This window comes from Saccoglossus kowalevskii, unplaced genomic scaffold (genome assembly GCF_978046115.1).
Source record: "Saccoglossus kowalevskii unplaced genomic scaffold, keSacKowa6.1 SCAFFOLD_466, whole genome shotgun sequence".
In the NCBI taxonomy this organism is placed as follows: domain Eukaryota; kingdom Metazoa; phylum Hemichordata; class Enteropneusta; family Harrimaniidae; genus Saccoglossus; species Saccoglossus kowalevskii.
In genome coordinates, this window is record NW_028188831.1 from 1 (window position 1) to 20,527 (window position 20,527).

Consider the following 20,527-nt stretch of genomic DNA (forward strand, 5'->3'; position numbering starts at 1 on the left):
ACTTGCAGTTTTCAAGTTGTCGACGCAAAACGAGCCCCCTAGGTGTCTTTCCTTTTTTTATTTCAAGTTGACGCAGACACATTTTTGCAAGTAGTCGACGACGCACATTAGCATTTTCAAGTTGACGCAGTCGCATTTTTTGCTAGTAGTCGACGACGCACATTAGCATATCAAGTTGACGCAGACGCACTACACATTTTATTTTCAAGTTGTCGCAGTCGCATTTCCCAGTGGACGACGACGCACATTACTTTTTCAAGTTGATGCAGACGCATTTCCCAGTGGACTACAGCGCTAAAATACACATTTTTAGTTGTCGAAGACGCCGGCGCAAAGGTTAGTTTCTCTTGAACCGAACGCAGTTCTGCAGGTGAGCGTGTATAATTAACCTTATTTGCTTTGCCAAAAAGTTAAATTGTATTCTGAAATGTTTGTAGGCACAATGTGAAATAACTGTCGGGTTATATAGCTTGGGAAAGTTGTTTTACGCCAGACATTTACATTTACTACATTCAATTTGCGTAGTATTGATACGGTGATTATGACGATGTACCAAATTACAAACTAATTCAGCAATAATTACTTGATCAAATAATCCATAATTTTATTCTTATTAATAAATAATTAAAATTTGTTTAACAGGACGGAAAGTTTCTAAAAGAAGATGCCAAGTATTATTCAGCCAGGTATTATCATTTTGATTTTGATTGTGTTTCAAAATAAACAATACTTCTGAACGTAGCAGTATTTGCCGATGATATTAACGTGACTCAAAAAATAATTTCGGGAAATAAACATACACACTGCTTCTATCATTATATAGATGACGAGGAATTGATTAGAGAGTATTTTTCTTATGGGTACACACATAGTGTTATACATTACATTATGCAGAAACGACATGGTTTACCTATCAGGTGAGTTCTAATTATTTTTAAAATTTTCATTTATTGTATTACATTGAACATAATTATTACATGTATATAAGTAGTATAGAGAAACTCGCCACAGTTTAAGTCCACTAATTTTGCATGAAATGCGATTCCAGTATGGGACTTTATAGTTCAATTCGGACGTTCATTGGACTGCATTTATTTTCATAACAGTTTCGAATACATGAAGAGAAAGATATTTCCTAGGCTTGGACTGTATAGAAGAGGACTGCACACTCTTTCGCCGGTGGGAGCCATTGTTGATGCAATATGTGTAGGTGTATATTCCCAAAATTTCAATTTAGCATTACAATATTGTTAAATTCGGCCAAGCAGAGAACAATAAGCTTAATATATTTTGCAATTGCATATTTTTGTTTTGCAGTCTGAACTTAATGAAGGTCCGGCGAGATGTATGGGAGCCAATGACATTTTGTATATTTTAAGAACTAACCACAGATTATGTGTGAACAGGTAAGATGTTTTTTATTTGTGATCTAAATTATTATGTAAACTGTTTATTCGATAGATTTGAATGTTCAAATAGTATGAATTATTATTTTAGACAGATAGTTCGGGATATACTCCAAATAATCGACCCAGAAGGTATTGTAATGCGTCGAACAAAAAGACTTCAGCGCCGACAATACAGAAATAAAGGCCCCAACTATGTTTGGCATATTGGTAGGTATGAGAAGATCACTATGTGGTTTATATCTATCGTCTACCGGTATTTCCGATGCAGGGGAAATACAAGTGCAAGACGTAGTCATATAATAAAATGAGGCATGTTGAAAAATTATGTATAGTTAGACTAAGTATGTGTAACTACGTCAAATTTGATTTTAAAATGTTAAAAAAACATGTTTCAATGACCACTCATTATTATAATTGTGTTCGATTTTTTTGAGATGTGAATTACAGATGTGTCACTGTCTTAACAGACAATAAATCGTTTTTTTGTCCCCGTTCGGAAGAAGTCCGAAAGCGGGGGCTGTTAATGTAGCACAACACTATGTTTTGTCTTGAGATTTGATCAAATTTGTCGAAATAGTGGTCATTTTGTCCAAAAACACGTAAAATCACATTCTGTAACATGTCCGGAACGGTTTCTTGGAGCTGAACGGGGCAATATGGCCTGATTCAGTTCAAAGTTTAATAGGGCATTTTCAACTTGAATCAAACTTTGTATTATGACCTTACACATGAGGTTATGGTGTAAACCATATTTCGTTTGGAGATACTTGAACAACAATACCCGACTGACTGACTGATGCCATTTCATCTGTAAGATATAGTTCAATTCAGTTCAAAGTTTCCACGTAGATACTATTATAATACTGCTACATGTCACTTGTACCGAACATTTACATCGACTACAGCTAATACTGAGTGGGAACTATGCGTTATCAATGCTTGTCTTTCTTACTCTGTGACATCAAAATGAGGTTTGCTAAAACTAACTGACTCGGCGAACACCCCTGCGCGACGAGGACGTTCATGCATATATTACAATCTTCATAATGTTAACCATTCTTTTTCAGACGGTTATGACAAACTATCTCCATATGGATTATATATTCACGGATGCATCGACGGGTCAGTAGAGCACCTAAAATGTTTTATTATATTTTTCATAGTCGTGGTTACTGAAAAGCACAATATATATATTGTATGCGACTGTTTGTTTGATGGTGTTCATGAAATCAGCTATGCATTAATTTTTAATTTAATTGTATTCCTAGCTTTTCCAGAAAATTGATATGGTTACGTGTAGGAATAAGTAATCATGATCCACGGAAAGTCGCTGCTTATTTCATTGACAGTGTGGAATCACTACAAGGTATGAAATGCAAATAAATAGAGAATATAAGCACCACAGATTTCACCCCTTTTTATCAGTAAGCAGGTATTCAGTTATAACTAGTCATTTCTTTTTAAGGATGCCCAAGAATAATCAGGAGTGATTATGGAACTGAAAACGGAGAAATTGCTGCTTCACAGGCGCTAATGAGACAGGATGGTTTGGATGATTTTGCCAATAATTCGTATTGGTTTGGTTCGTCCATAAACAACCAAGTAAGTTTATACCTAACACACACAAGTATTAAAATGCCCCCAGCATCAAACATCGTGAAGTGCTTATTGAGATTGCCATTGTAAAAACAGTCATTTATTTTCAGAGAATAGAACGATGGTGGGGATTGTTAAGACAAAAACGGGCAGATTGGTGGATCAACCATTTTAAGGTACAGTATCCACCTTGAATTGTAGCTGCCAGGACTGCCTTTAAGGTCCCCTTATACGTACTTTTCAGAAGGGCTAATTTTTGCCACTGGCCACCTCGGACGGAAAGTTTGTCGTCTGCATACTATTCGCGATGAACGTTGTCTGTGCGTTTGGGGGTTGAATCATTCGTACCTCAATATTCTGTGTAGCCAGCTAAGCAAGTCAGGTATTCTCATATATATCTCACTACACACCCATTCGAAGAAGTGTGGGGAATCCAGCCGCTACAGTGGTCTGTGCATTTTCATTTGAACAATAATGATTTTGTCATACGTGCAGTTTGATTTATTGACGTCGTCAATACAAAATGACCCGAACCCGAAAAAATGTAATATTGTCCGTAACAAACTTTTACGGAAGGCAATGATGGAATGAACAATAACTGCTAAAATTTCACTAAAATAAGTTAACTAAATTTCATGCAATTATTGTAGGAGCTGCTTATGAACGGGATATTGCAAATTGGAAATAAGATACATACGTAAGTTAAATATTTTTTTCTATTATTTCACAAAGAATTTATCTGAAATGTACGTACGTGCGAACGTGTCAAGTCAAACATAGCTATGTATGAAAATAAATAGTTGTAAACGACATAACCGCCCGTTAAACGAAAATCTAAAGACCCATGTTAAGCCCATAAATGAAATGACAACATTATATTATCTTACATGAGAGGATCCAAGACATATACTATTTATACATACATTGAAGTAGATATCCGTTACCCAATTATGTCTGACTAAATAGTGATCGGTTATGTAACTCCAAAGTTATAACTTTTTTCACAGAATGTGCACACAGTTCTGTTATTTGGCATTAATACAGAGCGAGCTCAACTTAGTGATGAGTTGCTGGAATCATCATCGTATTAGACGACAACGAAATGGCGATATAGTATCTGGAATACCCGATATTTTATACAATTTTCCAGAACTGTTAGGTGAGTTATCTATGTGTAACAAATTACTGTTATACGAGTATATACAAATCAACGACGAGAATTAACTTCTACCATTATGATACAGTGAAATTATTGTCTCACAGAGAAGTAAATCAACAACGTATTCTAATACAAATAGAAATCACTTGGGCATTTAAACTAGAGATCGAATATTTCTCGGTGTATATCAAATGGACATAAGGACTACTATTGACTATAACGATCTGGTGATTCTGTATCCACTATCCACATAAAAAATATCACAAATATCATAAAGTATCAGGCTGGCATTTGTTTTATTTAGTTGTGTGTATTCCTGTATGTTCATATAATAACCTTATGTTGCATAATAATCTTTTACAGAAAAAGACGACTGTCGGGATTATTTGCATGCAGTAAATATCCGTGAAGATGTTTTTCAATTTTGTAAATCAAGGTGCGACTATGACAACGATGTTGATAACGATTTTAAGAAGATCGCCGAGGAAGTCTGTGAGAGTTTGAGATTGAATTCAATTCCATCGAATGCGGAAGAGGCATCGACATTATTGCAGTCATTAATCCCTGTTATGGAACATTTAGTAACAGCAGATGAATGATTTGCTGAACGCGAAATTGTAGTGTTTAGTGGTGCAATGTTTTTTTTTGCAGATTTGCATTTGTTTATACTTGAGCAATAATTAGCATTCCGTTTATCAAACAATGTTACTGTCCTCAAGCCACACTTACTTGATTTCATTAAACATAACTTTTAATGTCGAACACGTAACAATACAAACAATATCATAACATAACATATCAAACTCGATGTCCAGCTTTGTTCACGTAAACTAAATTGGTTAAATACAGGTCATAAATAAAAACGAGTGATAATAATTTGTCATTATGAAAGTCATTTTGTAACACTATATTGCGACACAGTTTACTTCATGTGTTGTAATATACGTCGTAATTACTGCCATAAAAGATATCATCAGAAAATGAACAATATTTATAGTATTAAAGCAATCGGACTTGCTGTTTTCAACAAAAGTTCGAAAGTATAACTTTTTATCAAAGATATTCATCAAAATTAGATAATTGAAGAACAAAATCATCACGAAATGAACAAATCTGAGAGAGGGGCATTTGCGCTGGCGGTTTTCAAGAAGAAGTCGAAAATGGCATTTTTAACCAAAAATGACAAAAATATGCGCTATAAATGAGACAATTGAACATATCCACACTAAATGAACATCTTGAGAGAGAACCACCCAAGGTACATTCCTAGAAAATTTCACAGCTATACAGTTTGTGGTTTTTAAGAAGAAGTCGAAAATGTAAAGTTGACGACGGCGATGGCTATGAACGACGGACAATTAGTAATACTATAAGCTCCGCTCGACTTCGTCGATAGCGGGGCTGAAAAAGAAGACCAAATTCAGGGGCACGTCCCCATTAGGCAAGTTCTATGTATAGCCCCCCCCCCCCGTATACATGTAGTATGTGCATAGCGCCCTCAACGGTATCAGTTTACAATGTTCTGTGTTCGAAACAGCAATGCTAGTAAAACACTGAAACAACTTTCCTACAATGAAAACGATCTAGGGTCTGTTAATCACTCCCTCACCGTGTAAACTATCGATATTGTCGCACATAAATCACGTAATGTATGTTTTATCTTTCATGTCACAATAGGCAGATCAATATAATCATTCCCATGGTAACCAGTTCCAGATCTAGAATACCAATATCACCTTGTTGGGTAAACATCAGTACAAGGGACAAATAGTGACAACGACTAATGAATCTCTGTATATACACAAAAGGTTGCCATTTTAGCATTTGTTATACAACATGTAGCAGTTACTGTGCATAGGGTTTTCTGGTGGGATTGAAAAGGAAACATTTTTTTTATTTTTAGACAAATAAAAAATATGTATGATTTGTACATCGACTTAAAAAAACAAATCTACCAGAACACTTTTTTACTGGACCCCCCCCCCCAAAAAAAAAAACTAGGATGCTATGAAGACGTGGAAGTAGAAACCAAAAGACTGCAATGTTTTAGGCCCTTGGCAATATCACCCATAAATATGCTATGAAAAGTGGAGACCACAACACCCAAGTACAATGTAACTCATAATCGCAAATTTCATTAAAATGCTGAATTTATTGACTATAATCCATTTAATGGTAGACATAATATTTGGAGCTAAAATCAAAGAATTTCACAATAACTGAAATGTACAATGCAATGACTAAGATATGTACAACTTTTTATGATAACTGTTTTTACATTTCCCAAAGTTTGAAATTGCAGAATGAAAATGAGTGACCTAATTTTCTTTTTGAGTTTCTCATGACTGACACAGATTTAACGAATGAGACCCATTGTCGCCGACACTTCAAATCAACGATTCTCATTGAACTGGAAAAAGTACAAAAAGTAAATTTTGATAAAAATCTCATACGAGCACATATCTCATTTTTAAAACCTGGCAATCAGAAATTGAAGTTTTACAAAGTATTATACATGCATATTATGTTATACATGCATTGTATGTCAGATTGAACCCACATTGTTTTTTTTAGAAAGGAACTCATTTTAGTCAAACAGTTTACACAAAAAAATTGTACAAATTGATCGTTATTATAATATTAATGTTGGTTAAAATACAATGCTAAAAGTGAAAAATAAACAGAAACTGGCAGTTACATGATGATAGTAAAACACCCCCAATAATAATGGTACAGTCCAGTTTCAGCAGTACTATTTTAAAATAGGGGTGGCAGACAGAGTGATGGGCACATTTCATTCAGAAAAGAAAGAAATTTACAAAATGCATATATTCATTATTAAAGTTTGATGCTGACGAGTGGGAGAATAACAGTGATAGCAAGATTTCAATTAAAAAAGAAAAAAAATATATATAGAAAATTCAGTGTCTTCCTGGGCAAATTATGTAACCCTAGTTAATTTGCATAACAATACAAGTATTGTTATCTTAAGTGAGCTTTGTTATTGATCTAAAATTGTCTGGGGAGAATTCTTGAAATCACAAAAACATGAATTAAATTTGCTCTACAACTGACTTCAGTACAAATGAGAAGCTAATTGACAGTCGTAAGAAGAAGAAAAAACATGAAGGATCATAAATTGTGTATATATTACAGCAAATACAATACACAGTAGAAGAAATTAGATAACCACAAAAAACTATTATTCACAACAATTTTCAATTAACACTTCTCAAACAGTTTTCCATGACAACCATTGTTTCATCTAAGAAGTTTTGCTAAAATTGCAAGAAGCTTTTATATACTGTGGAATACTTTATTTTCGCTGGAATTAATTTTCGCTGAAAAGGCTTTTTGGGCGTTTTGTATGGAATTTATTTTCACTGATTTCTGATGAGTTTAATGTGAAATATAGGAAAAAAAGTATATTCGCTGGATTTTATTTTCACGGAATCATCCCTTCAGCGAAAATAGCGAAAATAAATTTCAAGCGAAAATAAAGTATTCTACAGTAGTATAGCATGATAATGCAAACCAACTAGGGAGTATGTTAAGACCCCTCAACTTAATGACAAGTCAGCTATAAATGAGAAACAGATAACAATTCAGGAAACAATTGAGACAGGGACCACGGTGCAGTTGAGTTGAAGCAAATGTACAAGGCAGAATTTGATAAATTGGAAAAAGAACTCCCAATGAACAGCTCTTTGATTGGTTGTTAAGGGTTAGGTGGTCAATCTGGCTAAGTTGTGTTAGTTGTTTCACACTGAATCTGACGTTGTGGAGTTATTCCTATCAAAACAATGTCATTATTTTCTGTGTTTTTTTCTACACTCAATGCTGATTTTGTAATCAAACAAATGAGACATAACATTGTTTATAAATTTTCATCGAATTCAAAATTTGACCTTTTGCAAAAGAAGCAATATTTAGAGTTATTTTATGAAAGAAAATCCACCTGCATCATAGGAAAAATAAACCCGAAATCTGTCCTCTTGACTTTGTGGTGCCGTTTGACATTCCTTCACCCATTTCAAAATCGATAAATCGTACAGCCAGTTTCGTCCCATCTTTTGTATACTGGATCTTGTTTTCTATACCATCATCACCATAACATGTTTTTAAATCGACAGTTGTTTGAACAATAACTGTGTATAGTGAATTGTTTTGCATCCTTACGGCAGATTTGAAGATCACTACAAATTCTGTACCTTTTCTATGTGTTTCGGATGAAACCAGTGTGATGTTATGCCTATCTAATACAGAAACACGGACAGTTATGGCATGGTTTGGGTCCCCAAATAGCTGCACTCCATGCAATCGTGCAGATGACCCTGACGGTGTATTTACCATGAAAGAGATTCTATCACCTTCAAACTTATTGCAACTCCAATTTACTTCTTGACAAATTTTTCGGAATCTTTGTACACATATGGCGTTTTCTGAAATTATGCTTCGTGGGCGTGTATTAAAATGCACCGTCTGTGGGACTGGCGTCTTACAAACGATGAATTGCTGTATTAAACTTGTAAGGCTAGCATCCAGGATTTGCTGGCTCACTACTATTCTTGTGAATGTTTCAAGTGAACATTCAGTAAATCTTATGTGGGGAACAAACTCTTCCCACGCAAATGGAATGTCTAAATTGTCTTCCTCGTGTACTATTGAAGTATGTGTCACCCATTTGTCAAGCAGATCAAGTACGATGTCTTCATGAATTGCCAAAGTATCCCGCTCAATTATTTCTATGACAAGATGTTTTGGCAAATCACAGAACTGGCCAATGTTTAAATCATTGTTAAGAATAATAGGCGCCATTCTATCAAGAAATTGTAGACACTGTTCCTTAAGCTCGCTGAACTTGTGATTATCTGCTATAGGAAGGACCCTTAAGACATTGCTGTGAGTGAGTGAAGATAAATAGTCAAGACATCTTGTACGCAACTCCTGTATGTTGTAAAAGTCGGCAATTATTAAAAGATCATCTGAATTGTCTAATGCTAATGGAATAGTATCATTGTACATATAGGTGATGACAAGAACCATTAGTAGTGGTGGAAAGGTTTTGCAATCTATTTCAATATGCTGCTCAGGTTCACCACTTTGACGACTTCTACTCCACCTGTTGTTAAACTGTGTAGCAAACACATCCGAGAATAATGACAGTACAACGGAATGGACCTTTAAGCGCTGTTCATCTTGCAAAATTAATACAATATCTGTTCTTCTGTGGTTCTTACTGAAATCTTCTTGTAATTTTTCTAGTAATGACACCATTGTGTTCCTAAAGGAGGCAATATAAATCAAAGAAAGCTTAGAAAGAACTCCAGTGTGCTGAGAGTATTGAAGACACATTAAAAATTAATTTAAAATTACTTGTACTTGAGATATTGATGAAAAAGCTGAAAACTATAATTATCTAAATCAGTTAACTAATATGAACAGATTTGAGTGTAAAACAAAGGTCTACGTAATGTAATATCCATGTACCAAGTTCCATTGAAATGTGCTTAAAATTATGAATTATTATGCTAATTAAAGAATTAATATAAACAAATTTCAACCCAAAATTAATCGGGCCTGTCTATTGTCCTAGAGCATATATATACCAAATTGTATTCAAATGTGATGATCAGTAATTGAGATATCAGTGTTAATTAATTATGTTAATTAGATGATTAATAATCATAAATATTTACCAAAAACTAATTGAGACTCTGCATAGTCCTAGGCTCATTGAAATGTGATGAGTACTCTTTAAAAGTTTCATTATTGGTTCTGTATATATCAGTGGTTCATGGACAAGCAGAAAAATTAACTTATTATGCAAATTAGGGAATTAATAAGCACAATTGTGTATCCTAAAACTAATCAGGTCTCTGCATAGTCCTAGAAGATATATGTCGCAAGTCTCATTGAAATATGATGATTAATACTGAGATATCAGGCGAAAAGCTGAACATTAACTAATTATGCTAATAAGGTCCTTGAGTAACAATGTACCAAGTTTTATTGAAATGTGATTAGTACTTGGTATCAGTGGAAAAGTAGAAAATGTATCAATCTTTATGCAAATTAGGTAATTAATATGCATGGATTTTACTAAAACCTGATCAAATTTGCGCATTGGCCCAGAGCATCTATGCACTAAATTTCATCAAAAATCAATGTATGGTTCTTGACATATCAGTGGAACAGACGGACACACACTAACTGCAAAGACTCCCATTCTGTGCTTCGCACAGAGGGAGTCAAATACCTTTTGTATTGTTGAGAATTTGCAAATGTTTATTTGATATTGAATTCTGACAGTAATAATAATGCATGCTTTTATGTGCAATGTGGTTTGATTTGACAGAAAAATGTGTTCATTCCCATCACTGTTGATTAGTCTGGCCAACCAGCGATAAGAATCAAATTTTCGCCAAACTGGTGAAAGTTGATCCTTATTGTCGGTAGTGACGGTTATAATGAGATTTGAGTCTATGATTTCTTGCGATAAGAGATACATACAATTTCGTTTATTTTAGAGATATCATCTAACAACCACTCAAAACAATCATACAACCTCATTATTTTTTATTCATAAAAATAAATCAAAGTTAACATATAATACAATATTGAATTATAAAATGTAAAGTAACAGAAACTATTAATTAATGTGCTCAATCATGAACTAACTCAATTAAAATAATTAGTGTTGACATAAAACATTAACTAATTAAATGCATATAACTGTTTTAACCCGAAATGAAACATGTAATAACATTTATGTTGAAACGATGTTTATGATTTCAGATGATTCTTCATGTGAAATAAACTTCATCGTAATCAGTCAAAGTAGTGTTGCAGCTGTCAGTTGGTATCTGGAAAATGAAAATGTATAAAATAAATGTACCCCATATATTGTAAGTATGCATGAAGACAGTACAGCGGAAGTTTCGACCGACAAGCAGCGGAGGTCGTTGCGACAGCTACTATCTGAGTGCATACTTTGAAGTATCCCTGTAATAACTATACATCGTTTCCTTCCAAGGGTACATCATGGGAATGCCGAAATCCAAAACATTCCAGCCTACACGCGTAATCTTTCCATATTTGAAATTCACATTTCCTTATATGATAGGATAAAAATACCCTGTGAATGACCGCAAAATTACGGCACAATTTATTATTAGAAAATACATTATAACAATTTGAATTGAAAATTACATCAGGATTATTGACAGAAGTGATGATTTATGTACAAGACAGAGAAATATTGAATAGCATATTTGCATATTTGATGAAATTTAAAGAATTTATGATATACAATTTAGTAATGTATATAGTAATTTTCACTTACTTCCTTAACAGCAAGAGTTCTTGTCATTTCTGACACAAACAACAAATCACGATCTGCAGGATTTAGTACATACTTATGTGTGCATGGGTGTGTGTCACAGGATAAACACACTAAGGCAAATTGTGCTGGTAAAGTGACAGGCATGTCTGCAATTGTCCAATCAAATACATCCTGAAATTGAGAAAAAATGTTTATAAAATCATGTTATATTACATAGTTCGGCTGCCGCGTACATTTATATTAAACAATGCCACTAAATTGTATTAAATAGTATACAGAAAATAAGGAGTCTAATTATTCGAGAGACTCTTAGGTATTTAAGTTGTCAACATCAAGCAGATTATACTCAATAGTCAGCTCTGAATATATATCCCAAACAAATCTCACTGATGCGATGCAAATACACATGCACATGTTTAAAACATGCATATTAAATACTAGTTCAATTCACCAAAAACAAGTCATTGAAAATAATACAGTCCCCATTAAATTTGTTGTGCTCGTCATATTTAAGCGGAGGGATTGTTGCGCATGGCAAATACAACAGATTGTTTATTTACATCATATTCGAACACGTGTTGCGTGACGACCCCTCCGGTTTAAGACATAGCAAAGAAAAACATAGATCACAAGTGAAAATAAAACAAATTGAGGTGCATGTCTATGTTATTGCACTTGCTAAAATAAATCCTTACATGGGGCTTACAATGTTAACATACGTGTAATGACCGATTCTAGGATAGGGAATACAGCAATTGTAACTTTTTGTAATTGTATTGTTAGTTCTGGACTAAGGTGGCTAATAGACCCTTTGTGCAAGTCAAGCACCCTTTGGTGTTGAATAATATAGTGAAGGCAGTGTCCTCAAATTTGCAGTTTTAATAAAGTTCAAAATAATGCGTTGAATACAATTCATCGTTTGTCATGCCTCTAATTTAAATTCACATGGCAGGGGGTGTTAAACAATAGTGGACTATTTGTGAATTACACTTGCCCATCTACATTATAAAATTAAAAGAACCCCCCCCCCAGGGGGAATAGCTTGTCAGTTTATTAGTGTAAAACGTTCATATCTTCATAACTATATCTGAGAGACGAAAAGCAATCTCAGACAAAATGCAGTAAGACATGTAATTGGTGAAACAAACATTAGCATGTGAATCACCCTTGAGGGTGAATGACAAGCGTAAAGCATAGGTCAGATTAACTGGCATGTCAAAAAAAAACACCAACATTCAGAGTAAGCTAGGCATAGGCCCGATTCAAAAATGTCTAAGCATGTCAAAGTTATCACATTTTGAAACAAACAAGATGGCCGCCAGTCGGCCATATTTGATCAAATTGCAAATTGAATTGACATGAATCCATTTATGGCATGCTAAATATCAATGAATATCAAAGAAAGCTTAGAAAAAACTCCCATGTGCTGAGAGTATTGGAAACACATTAAAACTATTCAAAAATACTTGTACTAATAATGCAAATCAGAAAATTAATATGAACAGATTTGAGTGTAAAACTAATGAGGTCAGCGCAATGTAACAGACCATCTATGTACCAAGTTTTATTGAAATGTGATTAGAACCAAAAAATTATGAATTATTATGCTAATCAGGGAATTAATATGAACAGATTTTAACCCCAATCAGCTTTGTACATTTTTCTTGAGTATTTTTGCACTAAGTGTCATTGAAATGGAATAATTAGTACTTTAGATATCAGTGTGATAGCTTAAAATTGGTCAATTATTCAAATTAGATAATTAATATGTACAGATTTTAATCCACAACTAATCAGGTCTGTCTATTGTCCTATATCAGTGGAAAAGCTGAAAATTAATTAATTATGCAAATTAGGTAATTAATATGTACTGATATTACCCTAAAAACTATCAGGTCTGTGCAGTGTCATATGACATCTATGTACCAAGTTTCATTGAAATGTGATGATTAGTACTTGAAATATCAGTGAAAACAAGCCATGCATGGCACTGTCCCCGTTAGGTATCAAATTTACGATATATAGTTTTATTTATAGTAATAAAGCTGGAATATAACCATGTCAGGAATATGTTTTTTTAACATTAAAATGATTGACATTTGTATCTGATCGTCAAAAAAGTACTTGTCCATATTGAGAAATATTGCTCTGGAACAGCATTTAAAATCAGCCATTTTGAATACATGTATATATATAACATGATGTATAACGAATATATAAAATTTGAATATATAATGTGTCAAAGCAATTAAGAGATATGACTCTAGAAGCTCATTCATTAAAACAAAATGGCCGCCAGACAGCCATTTTGAATCCGATATGAAAAATATATGATGTGCATCAGGAACCTGTAATGTCTAATATATGTACCAAGTTTGAACACAATCCATCCATAAATGCTTGATATTTGATGATTTTTTAGCACAAAAATGGCCACCATTTAGCCATTTTGAATAGGATCATCAAACCAATATATCCGTCTATCTATAACATGATGTATAATGAATATTTAAAATTTGAACATAATCAGTGAAAGCAAATCAGAGATATGGCACGAGAACCACATTCATTAAAACAAAATGGCCGCCAGTCGGCCATTTTAAATCTTATCTGAGAAACAAAATTATTTGCATCAAGTCCAACGTATATACAAGGTTTGAACAAAATGCATCTGTAAACAGCTGAAAAATGTTTGATTTTGATGATTTTTAGCACAAAAATGGCCGGCATTCGGCCATCTTGAATCAGATCGTGAAACAAATTGACGTGCATATGTATAATATCATGTATGATGTATGTTTGAAGTTTGATTGTGATTGGTACAGGCATTTCTAAGATGCAGGTCCGAACATATGCACAGATGCACACACGGAGGTCAAAACATAAGTCCCCGTTTTCGGACTGCGTCCGAACAGGAACTAAAAACGAAAATTGACTAATCATTATGCAAATTAGTTTATTAATATGCACGGATTTTCACCCAAAACTAATCAAAACCTAGCATTAGTTCAGAACATCTATGTACCAAGTTTCATCAAAATCCAATGAGTGGTTGTTTAGATATCAGTAGAACAATCATGGAACAGCTAAAAATTAGCTAATTATCATGCAAATTAGGTAATTAATATGCATGGATTTCTACCAAAACCTAATCAAATCTGCGCATTGACCCATAGCATCTATGCACCAAGTTTCATCAAAAACCAATGTATGGTTCTTAAGATAGAAGTGCAACAGACGGACATACATACAGACACACTAACTGCAAAGACTCCCATTATGTGCTTCGCACATGGGAGTCAATGATACATGGGTGACAGATATATAGTACTATTGCCGAAAAATAAAAACAGCTGTTTTTCAACCATTTTTGATCTGATTATGAAACAAACTGACATGTATGATGTATGTGCCAAATATGAATGAAAATGGTACATAAATCTTGGAAATATAGTAGTAAGGCCAAAAAGTCAGATGGCTGTCAATCGGCAATCCTTGGTCTGATTTTCACAGAAATTGTAATGGACATGTATACTAACAGTCGGCCATTTTTAACTCGCTAAACCACTGTACTTCGCCTGAACGGGGACTAATTAAAAGCAACATAAAATTTTGATTTTGCAAGTTTTGGCTACTAAATTCTTAAATACAAGCATGTGTCATTTACCTTTACAACATCTAAATGGCGGAACGGTCTTTCAATAACATTGTTATTATACTCAACAGATAAAGTTATTCGTCTCTCATTTACTGAAGGAAATACTAGAGCCTTCATCCTTTCTTCTGCTGTCTGTGAATATAAAATAAACCCATTAAGAAATAATCATGAGGGTTTACACAGCTCAGATGATCTGTTAAGGTTGAATAATGAGTGCAAAAACAAATTGAATTGAGCCATATCTCAAGGTATATTTTCAAAATTCAAAAGGAAAGTTACCTGTTTTCTTTCTTCAAGTTTCTTCTCCAAAATGTCCTTATATAAATAGATATAGATAGTAATTGAACATTTGAGGTCATATTTAACAAAATACAATTATTTACAGTGGCAGCAATACTGTAAGTGTGTTTGACAGGAAGCTAATACAATAATTCTGCAAATTCAAAATCACAAAATCAATGGAAAACACAATGTTTTCCGAAAAACAGAATGCATTCTACCTGTATAGCTGCAGCACTGCTTGTGGGCGGGACTTCAGTACCAGCTTCCAGGACATTAAGTATTTCATCAATCTGATGCTCATCTTCATCTTCCAAATTTATTTCCACTAACTCATTCACAGCATATGCAGCTTCCTCCTCCTCAACAATCTGAGCCATGCTCATATCACTTTCCTCAATACCTATGTCGTTGTTCACAGCATCTAATTGGTTAATATTATCCATCACCTCAACATTCTGAGCCAAGCTCTTGTCAATAGTGGGACTGTTCCCATCATCTGTGAAAATGCTCTCATCACTCTGGTCAGTGCTCTGCAACTTAAGTCATAATGAATTATCATTATAATTTCAACAATAATAAAATGCGTATCAACATATTTTCTATAAAACTAGTTTTGCAAGATTATTTATCAAACAATATCTTAAATTAAAATTGTATATGGCTATTATTTAGCATATGTCTGAGCATCAAAAATAATTGACATGATAGTTTACCTCTTCTTCTTTGTCGTCAGTACTGCGCCGTTTCGCAAGGAAACGTTTACTTAGTTCTGCCCTTCCTGTAGTAAAAAAGGAAACTAAGCATCAAACAGAACACCAATACAGATTTCTCAGTGAATATGATTTTTCTGTGAAAAAAACGAGGTACACATGTTGTGGTTTGCTGTAAATGAATTTGACAGTATGACAAAAACAGTTTTATATCAGTACTGATACTTTACAAGGATAATTAGCTATGTGTGTGATGTATTATAGTGTATGTCCAGTGACTATAACTAACCTGTCCCAGGCGCATACATGTACACATTCCACTTTGTTGATGGTGTCCTTGCCCTGGCATGCTTGTCAGCCAGCATTTGGTAAGTATATAGAGATGGCTTAGGTAACTTTTCAAACTCGCCAACAGCATTAAGAAGGTAGGGTACAAAGTGCACATTTGGTTTGAAGGCTTCTGACGTTAACACCATCCACTGTTCAGCATTTGAAGTGGTTTTGACATGAATGGGAATGTAACCAACTTTCCCTATGTCAGTGCAAAATGATTTTCTTACCAACTTCAAAGTGCCCAATACTTTTTCCAATATTTTAACATGCAATACCTGTAACAATAATCCAACAAAATAATGAAATAATAAATGAATTAATGACAAAAGATGAGTAAAAAACAAAACAGATAAAAACATATTTACCTTTGTCACTGCTTTATTATGTTTTGGGGCCAATGCCTTTGACGTCAATCTTCTTTTTCTACTTTCTTGAAGTTTGTCTTCAAACTTCAGTTTAAGCACATTAAGGCTCTCCTGTGCTTCTATAATTTCGAATTAAATAAAAAAAAGACATTATTTACAATAGCCTTGTACAATGTGTGTACAGTCTTGAGCAACTATGGTGTATCATGGAACTACAAACCGCAGGAAGAACAACAGTTTTTTGACCCTTTGATCTTATTTGCGTAGCCGATATTTGCTTTCTACTTCAGATTTATCAGATAAATCTAACTTGTTTACAAGGGCTCATACCACTAATTGAATTTCCAGACGACAATGTTAACATATGATGAACAAATTTGAAAACATGGCTTATATATGATCTTATATATGATGGAATATCATTAGACGGTAGTTTTCCATGCAGAAAAAATCCCCAAAATTTAAACCCTGAGAGTTATTTATCAAAATCTACCACTTGGTGGCGCCCTATACCCATACAATTAGTTGTAGAAAGTGGCAACATACACACTCAGCATAACACCAAATTAGATGGTAGGCAATGAATATAAGCCTGATTATTAGATGCAGTACTGTAAGGTATAATGTTCTCATTCACCACAAACAAGTACAGACCAACATTTGGCATGATTAGTAATTTTAATTAATTTCTAAAAATAATACATAGAATTATGACAATTGAAGGTAGTTTATCACTATAATTATAACAAAAAAATTTCTACTGAATCATTATTCATTATAGCTCATTATTTCTCCAATTAATTAAAAACAAAAAAACAATACCAGGGTATCTGCATTTAAGCCAGAGACACATGCCGGGCAACCTTGGATATACCAAAACACAACAGTGCTTTGAGTTACCATGGCCACACATGGAATTTGCTCTACATTAAAAGTTTAATTGAATCTTATGTGAAAAAAAAGTAGTTCAACGAAACAATTTTATGATTTAAAAAGAAATAAAAATAAAAATATACAAACAAGAAAAGGGTCTAGATATAAAATACTTGTATTACACATCCCTGATCAAATTAAATTCAAATCAACAGGATTTCTGATTAATTGGGGGGGGGGGGCTACAAGCACTGTTCAATAATAAACTCAAGATGGGATTAATTAGCAAAGTATTCACAACAATTCTGAGAAAAAAAACAATAATTGTGAAATTGAATGAGTTGTAATACTTGGCTAATATACTGACAGTATGCAAATCTCTTGTCAGTGACAAGATACACAACACAATTTTGAGAATTTATTTGAATATTTGGAAATTTGACCACATTAAACTTTGAACAGGGTACATTAGTAATGATCGCACTACAAATTGTTAAGATTGTCTGCCATAATGTGAAAATAAGACAAAAAAAACCCATAAAATGGTGTTAAGCATTTTTCTCAAAATTCCTAGAGCCATTCAAATTAGTGGCGACATGAATAATTCATTGATGAATGAATAACATTTTTGAACCACTTTAATAAAAACATTTATATTTACAGACCACAGCCCAACCGAAATCCAATTCATAAGATTAGGGCAAAAAATATACCAAATTACAAATTTTCAAAATCTTCAACCAAGATATAAGAGATTGCAGCAATAGGTGAAACGCATAGCAAAATATGACATTTCTGGATACAAAATTACTCCATTGTGTCTAAATAGTTGAATACAAAGCAAGAAAAGTGGTAAAATAAAAAAAGATTCCCAGTTACTTTGCACTACACCTGCTAAATAATTAATCTCTTTTTTTACACATGGAAACAGCTACACAGTTCTGTTGAAAGAAATTTTAAGACAAAAGACATAAGCCTATTAACTGAACTAAAACAAAGGGTGTTTTAATCTTCTTTAATCCCTGTTCTTCCTGGGGTTTGTAGTTCCAGGGAGCTGTAATAGTAGTTCCATGGGTGTATATAAAATGATTATAAAACATAAGGGCTAACATTAATCACGTAAATATGGACTCAAGGCACATAGTATTTATAAAAACATAAATAATTAAATACATGGCATATTTGTTGATATTTTCATGCTAGACATACATGTAATGTGTATTTGCACCATTGACACTGAATTGCAAAAAAAAAAACATACCTTTACTCAGGCTCTCTACTTCAAACGTGGAAGTCATACCTAGAGAATGAAAAGGTAATAAAAACGTAATAATAATTGTTGATTGGGAGAATATTCCAGTAATACGAAACAAGACACCCCCCCCACATTCAAAACACCTCCGTATACATGATTACATGGTACAGGGATTAGACGAGACTTGCGTCGTGTGATGTGTAGATAAGAAGAACAGATGCCTGATCACATGTTGTTTTACGACTTAGATGTTATGTAACATCCTGTTACCCTACAATTTCTGTTTGCCTAAATATTGACATGTAATAGTATACAGTTTTAACATAGACCCCTTTGCGTTCTATCTATACACTGGATCGAAACCTTCACTCACAGTCCCTCTATAGAGGGACTGTGCTTCACTACAACCCGATGTGACAGTCGTTTTCCCGAGTGCGTCTAATGTGCCGCAATTTTTCATGGGATTTGGGACGGTGTTTACAAAGAAACTCCGAAATGTTTTGAATCGTATTTTATTCCTTCGACATTTAACATCAAAATAAATTTGTATAATATATAGAAAATATTCATGTAAAATATTAGGTGGTGTACTTACTGATAGGTAGGGATTAAACCACATAAATAATCCGCCGATGCTTGGATCACGCGTTCGGTAACTAAAACAAGATCACTCTTTAAATTGGTACCCGATTTCCGGCGTAAAACAACTTTCCCAAGCTATATAACCCGACAGTCATTTCACATTGTGCCTACAAACATTTCAGAATACAATTTAACTTTTTGGCAAAGCAAATAAGGTTAATTATACACGCTCACCTGCAGAACTGCGTTCGGTTCAAGAGAAACTAACCTTTGCGCCGGCGTCTTCGACAACTAAAAATGTGTATTTTAGCGCTGTAGTCCACTGGGAAATGCGTCTGCATCAACTTGAAAAAGTTATGTGCGTCGTCGTCCACTGGGAAATGCGACTGCGACAACTTGAAAATAAAATGTGTAGTGCGTCTGCGTCAACTTGATATGCTAATGTGCGTCGTCGACTACTAGCAAAAAATGCGACTGCGTCAACTTGAAAATGCTAATGTGCGTCGTCGACTACTTGCAAAAATGTGTCTGCGTCAACTTGAAATAAAAAAAGGAAAGTCACCTAGGGGGCTCGTTTTGCGTCGACAACTTGAAAAGTGCAAGTTGCGTCGTCTACTAGGGGGACTTGTTTGCTTCGACTACTTGGAAAATGAAATGTCGTCATCTAGAAATTAAGGAACCGCATCAACGACAAATACGCTGTAGTGTGTTAGTGACTTCCACAAATCATCACCCGTTAAATCGCGACTACTACAACTCGCTTTGCGACAACTACTAATTAATTAGCGACGACTGTGAATAAGTTTTGTGCTGATTGCTACTACTCCAATTTGTAAACGTAGACATCGGAAATCGCATATTTGTTGAAGAAGCAGCATAATTTTGAAGCTATATGTTTTACCATGCAATTTATATCGACGCAGCAGGGTCCCGTACGGCTTTCCATATAAAGCTGTGTAA

The 20,527-nt window shown here is 34.1% G+C and overlaps 3 protein-coding genes across 3 annotated transcripts; 1 reads left to right on the plus strand and 2 right to left on the minus strand.

Moving 5' to 3' along the window:
* The first annotated feature begins 100 nt into the window (after positions 1-100).
* LOC146725328 (uncharacterized) lies at positions 101-5,040 on the plus strand. Its single transcript, XM_085496427.1, has 13 exons — positions 101-336; positions 643-686; positions 824-917; positions 1,107-1,206; positions 1,318-1,406; positions 1,498-1,616; positions 2,477-2,531; positions 2,678-2,775; positions 2,875-3,011; positions 3,116-3,181; positions 3,656-3,702; positions 4,013-4,164; positions 4,528-5,040. Exons 2-13 carry the CDS (start codon positions 665-667, stop codon positions 4,761-4,763), a joined length of 1,215 nt encoding a protein of 404 aa, XP_085352553.1. The 5' UTR covers positions 101-336; positions 643-664; the 3' UTR covers positions 4,764-5,040.
* A 3,087-nt stretch (positions 5,041-8,127) lies between these two features.
* On the minus strand, positions 8,128-9,441 carry LOC102803421 (BTB/POZ domain-containing protein 1-like). The gene has a single exon (XM_006820735.2). The coding sequence runs from the start codon at positions 9,439-9,441 to the stop codon at positions 8,128-8,130; it is 1,314 nt and encodes a 437-aa protein (XP_006820798.2).
* A 1,285-nt stretch (positions 9,442-10,726) lies between these two features.
* Positions 10,727-19,795, minus strand: LOC100369230 (uncharacterized). The gene is made up of 10 exons (XM_085496426.1): positions 19,581-19,795; positions 18,992-19,030; positions 16,858-16,976; positions 16,449-16,767; positions 16,163-16,227; positions 15,668-15,979; positions 15,447-15,482; positions 15,177-15,299; positions 11,510-11,680; positions 10,727-11,030 (listed from the first exon to the last, which is right to left on the minus strand). Exons 2-10 carry the CDS (start codon positions 19,026-19,028, stop codon positions 10,971-10,973), a joined length of 1,242 nt encoding a protein of 413 aa, XP_085352552.1. The 5' UTR covers positions 19,029-19,030; positions 19,581-19,795; the 3' UTR covers positions 10,727-10,970.
* Between the last annotated feature and the right edge of the window lie 732 nt (positions 19,796-20,527).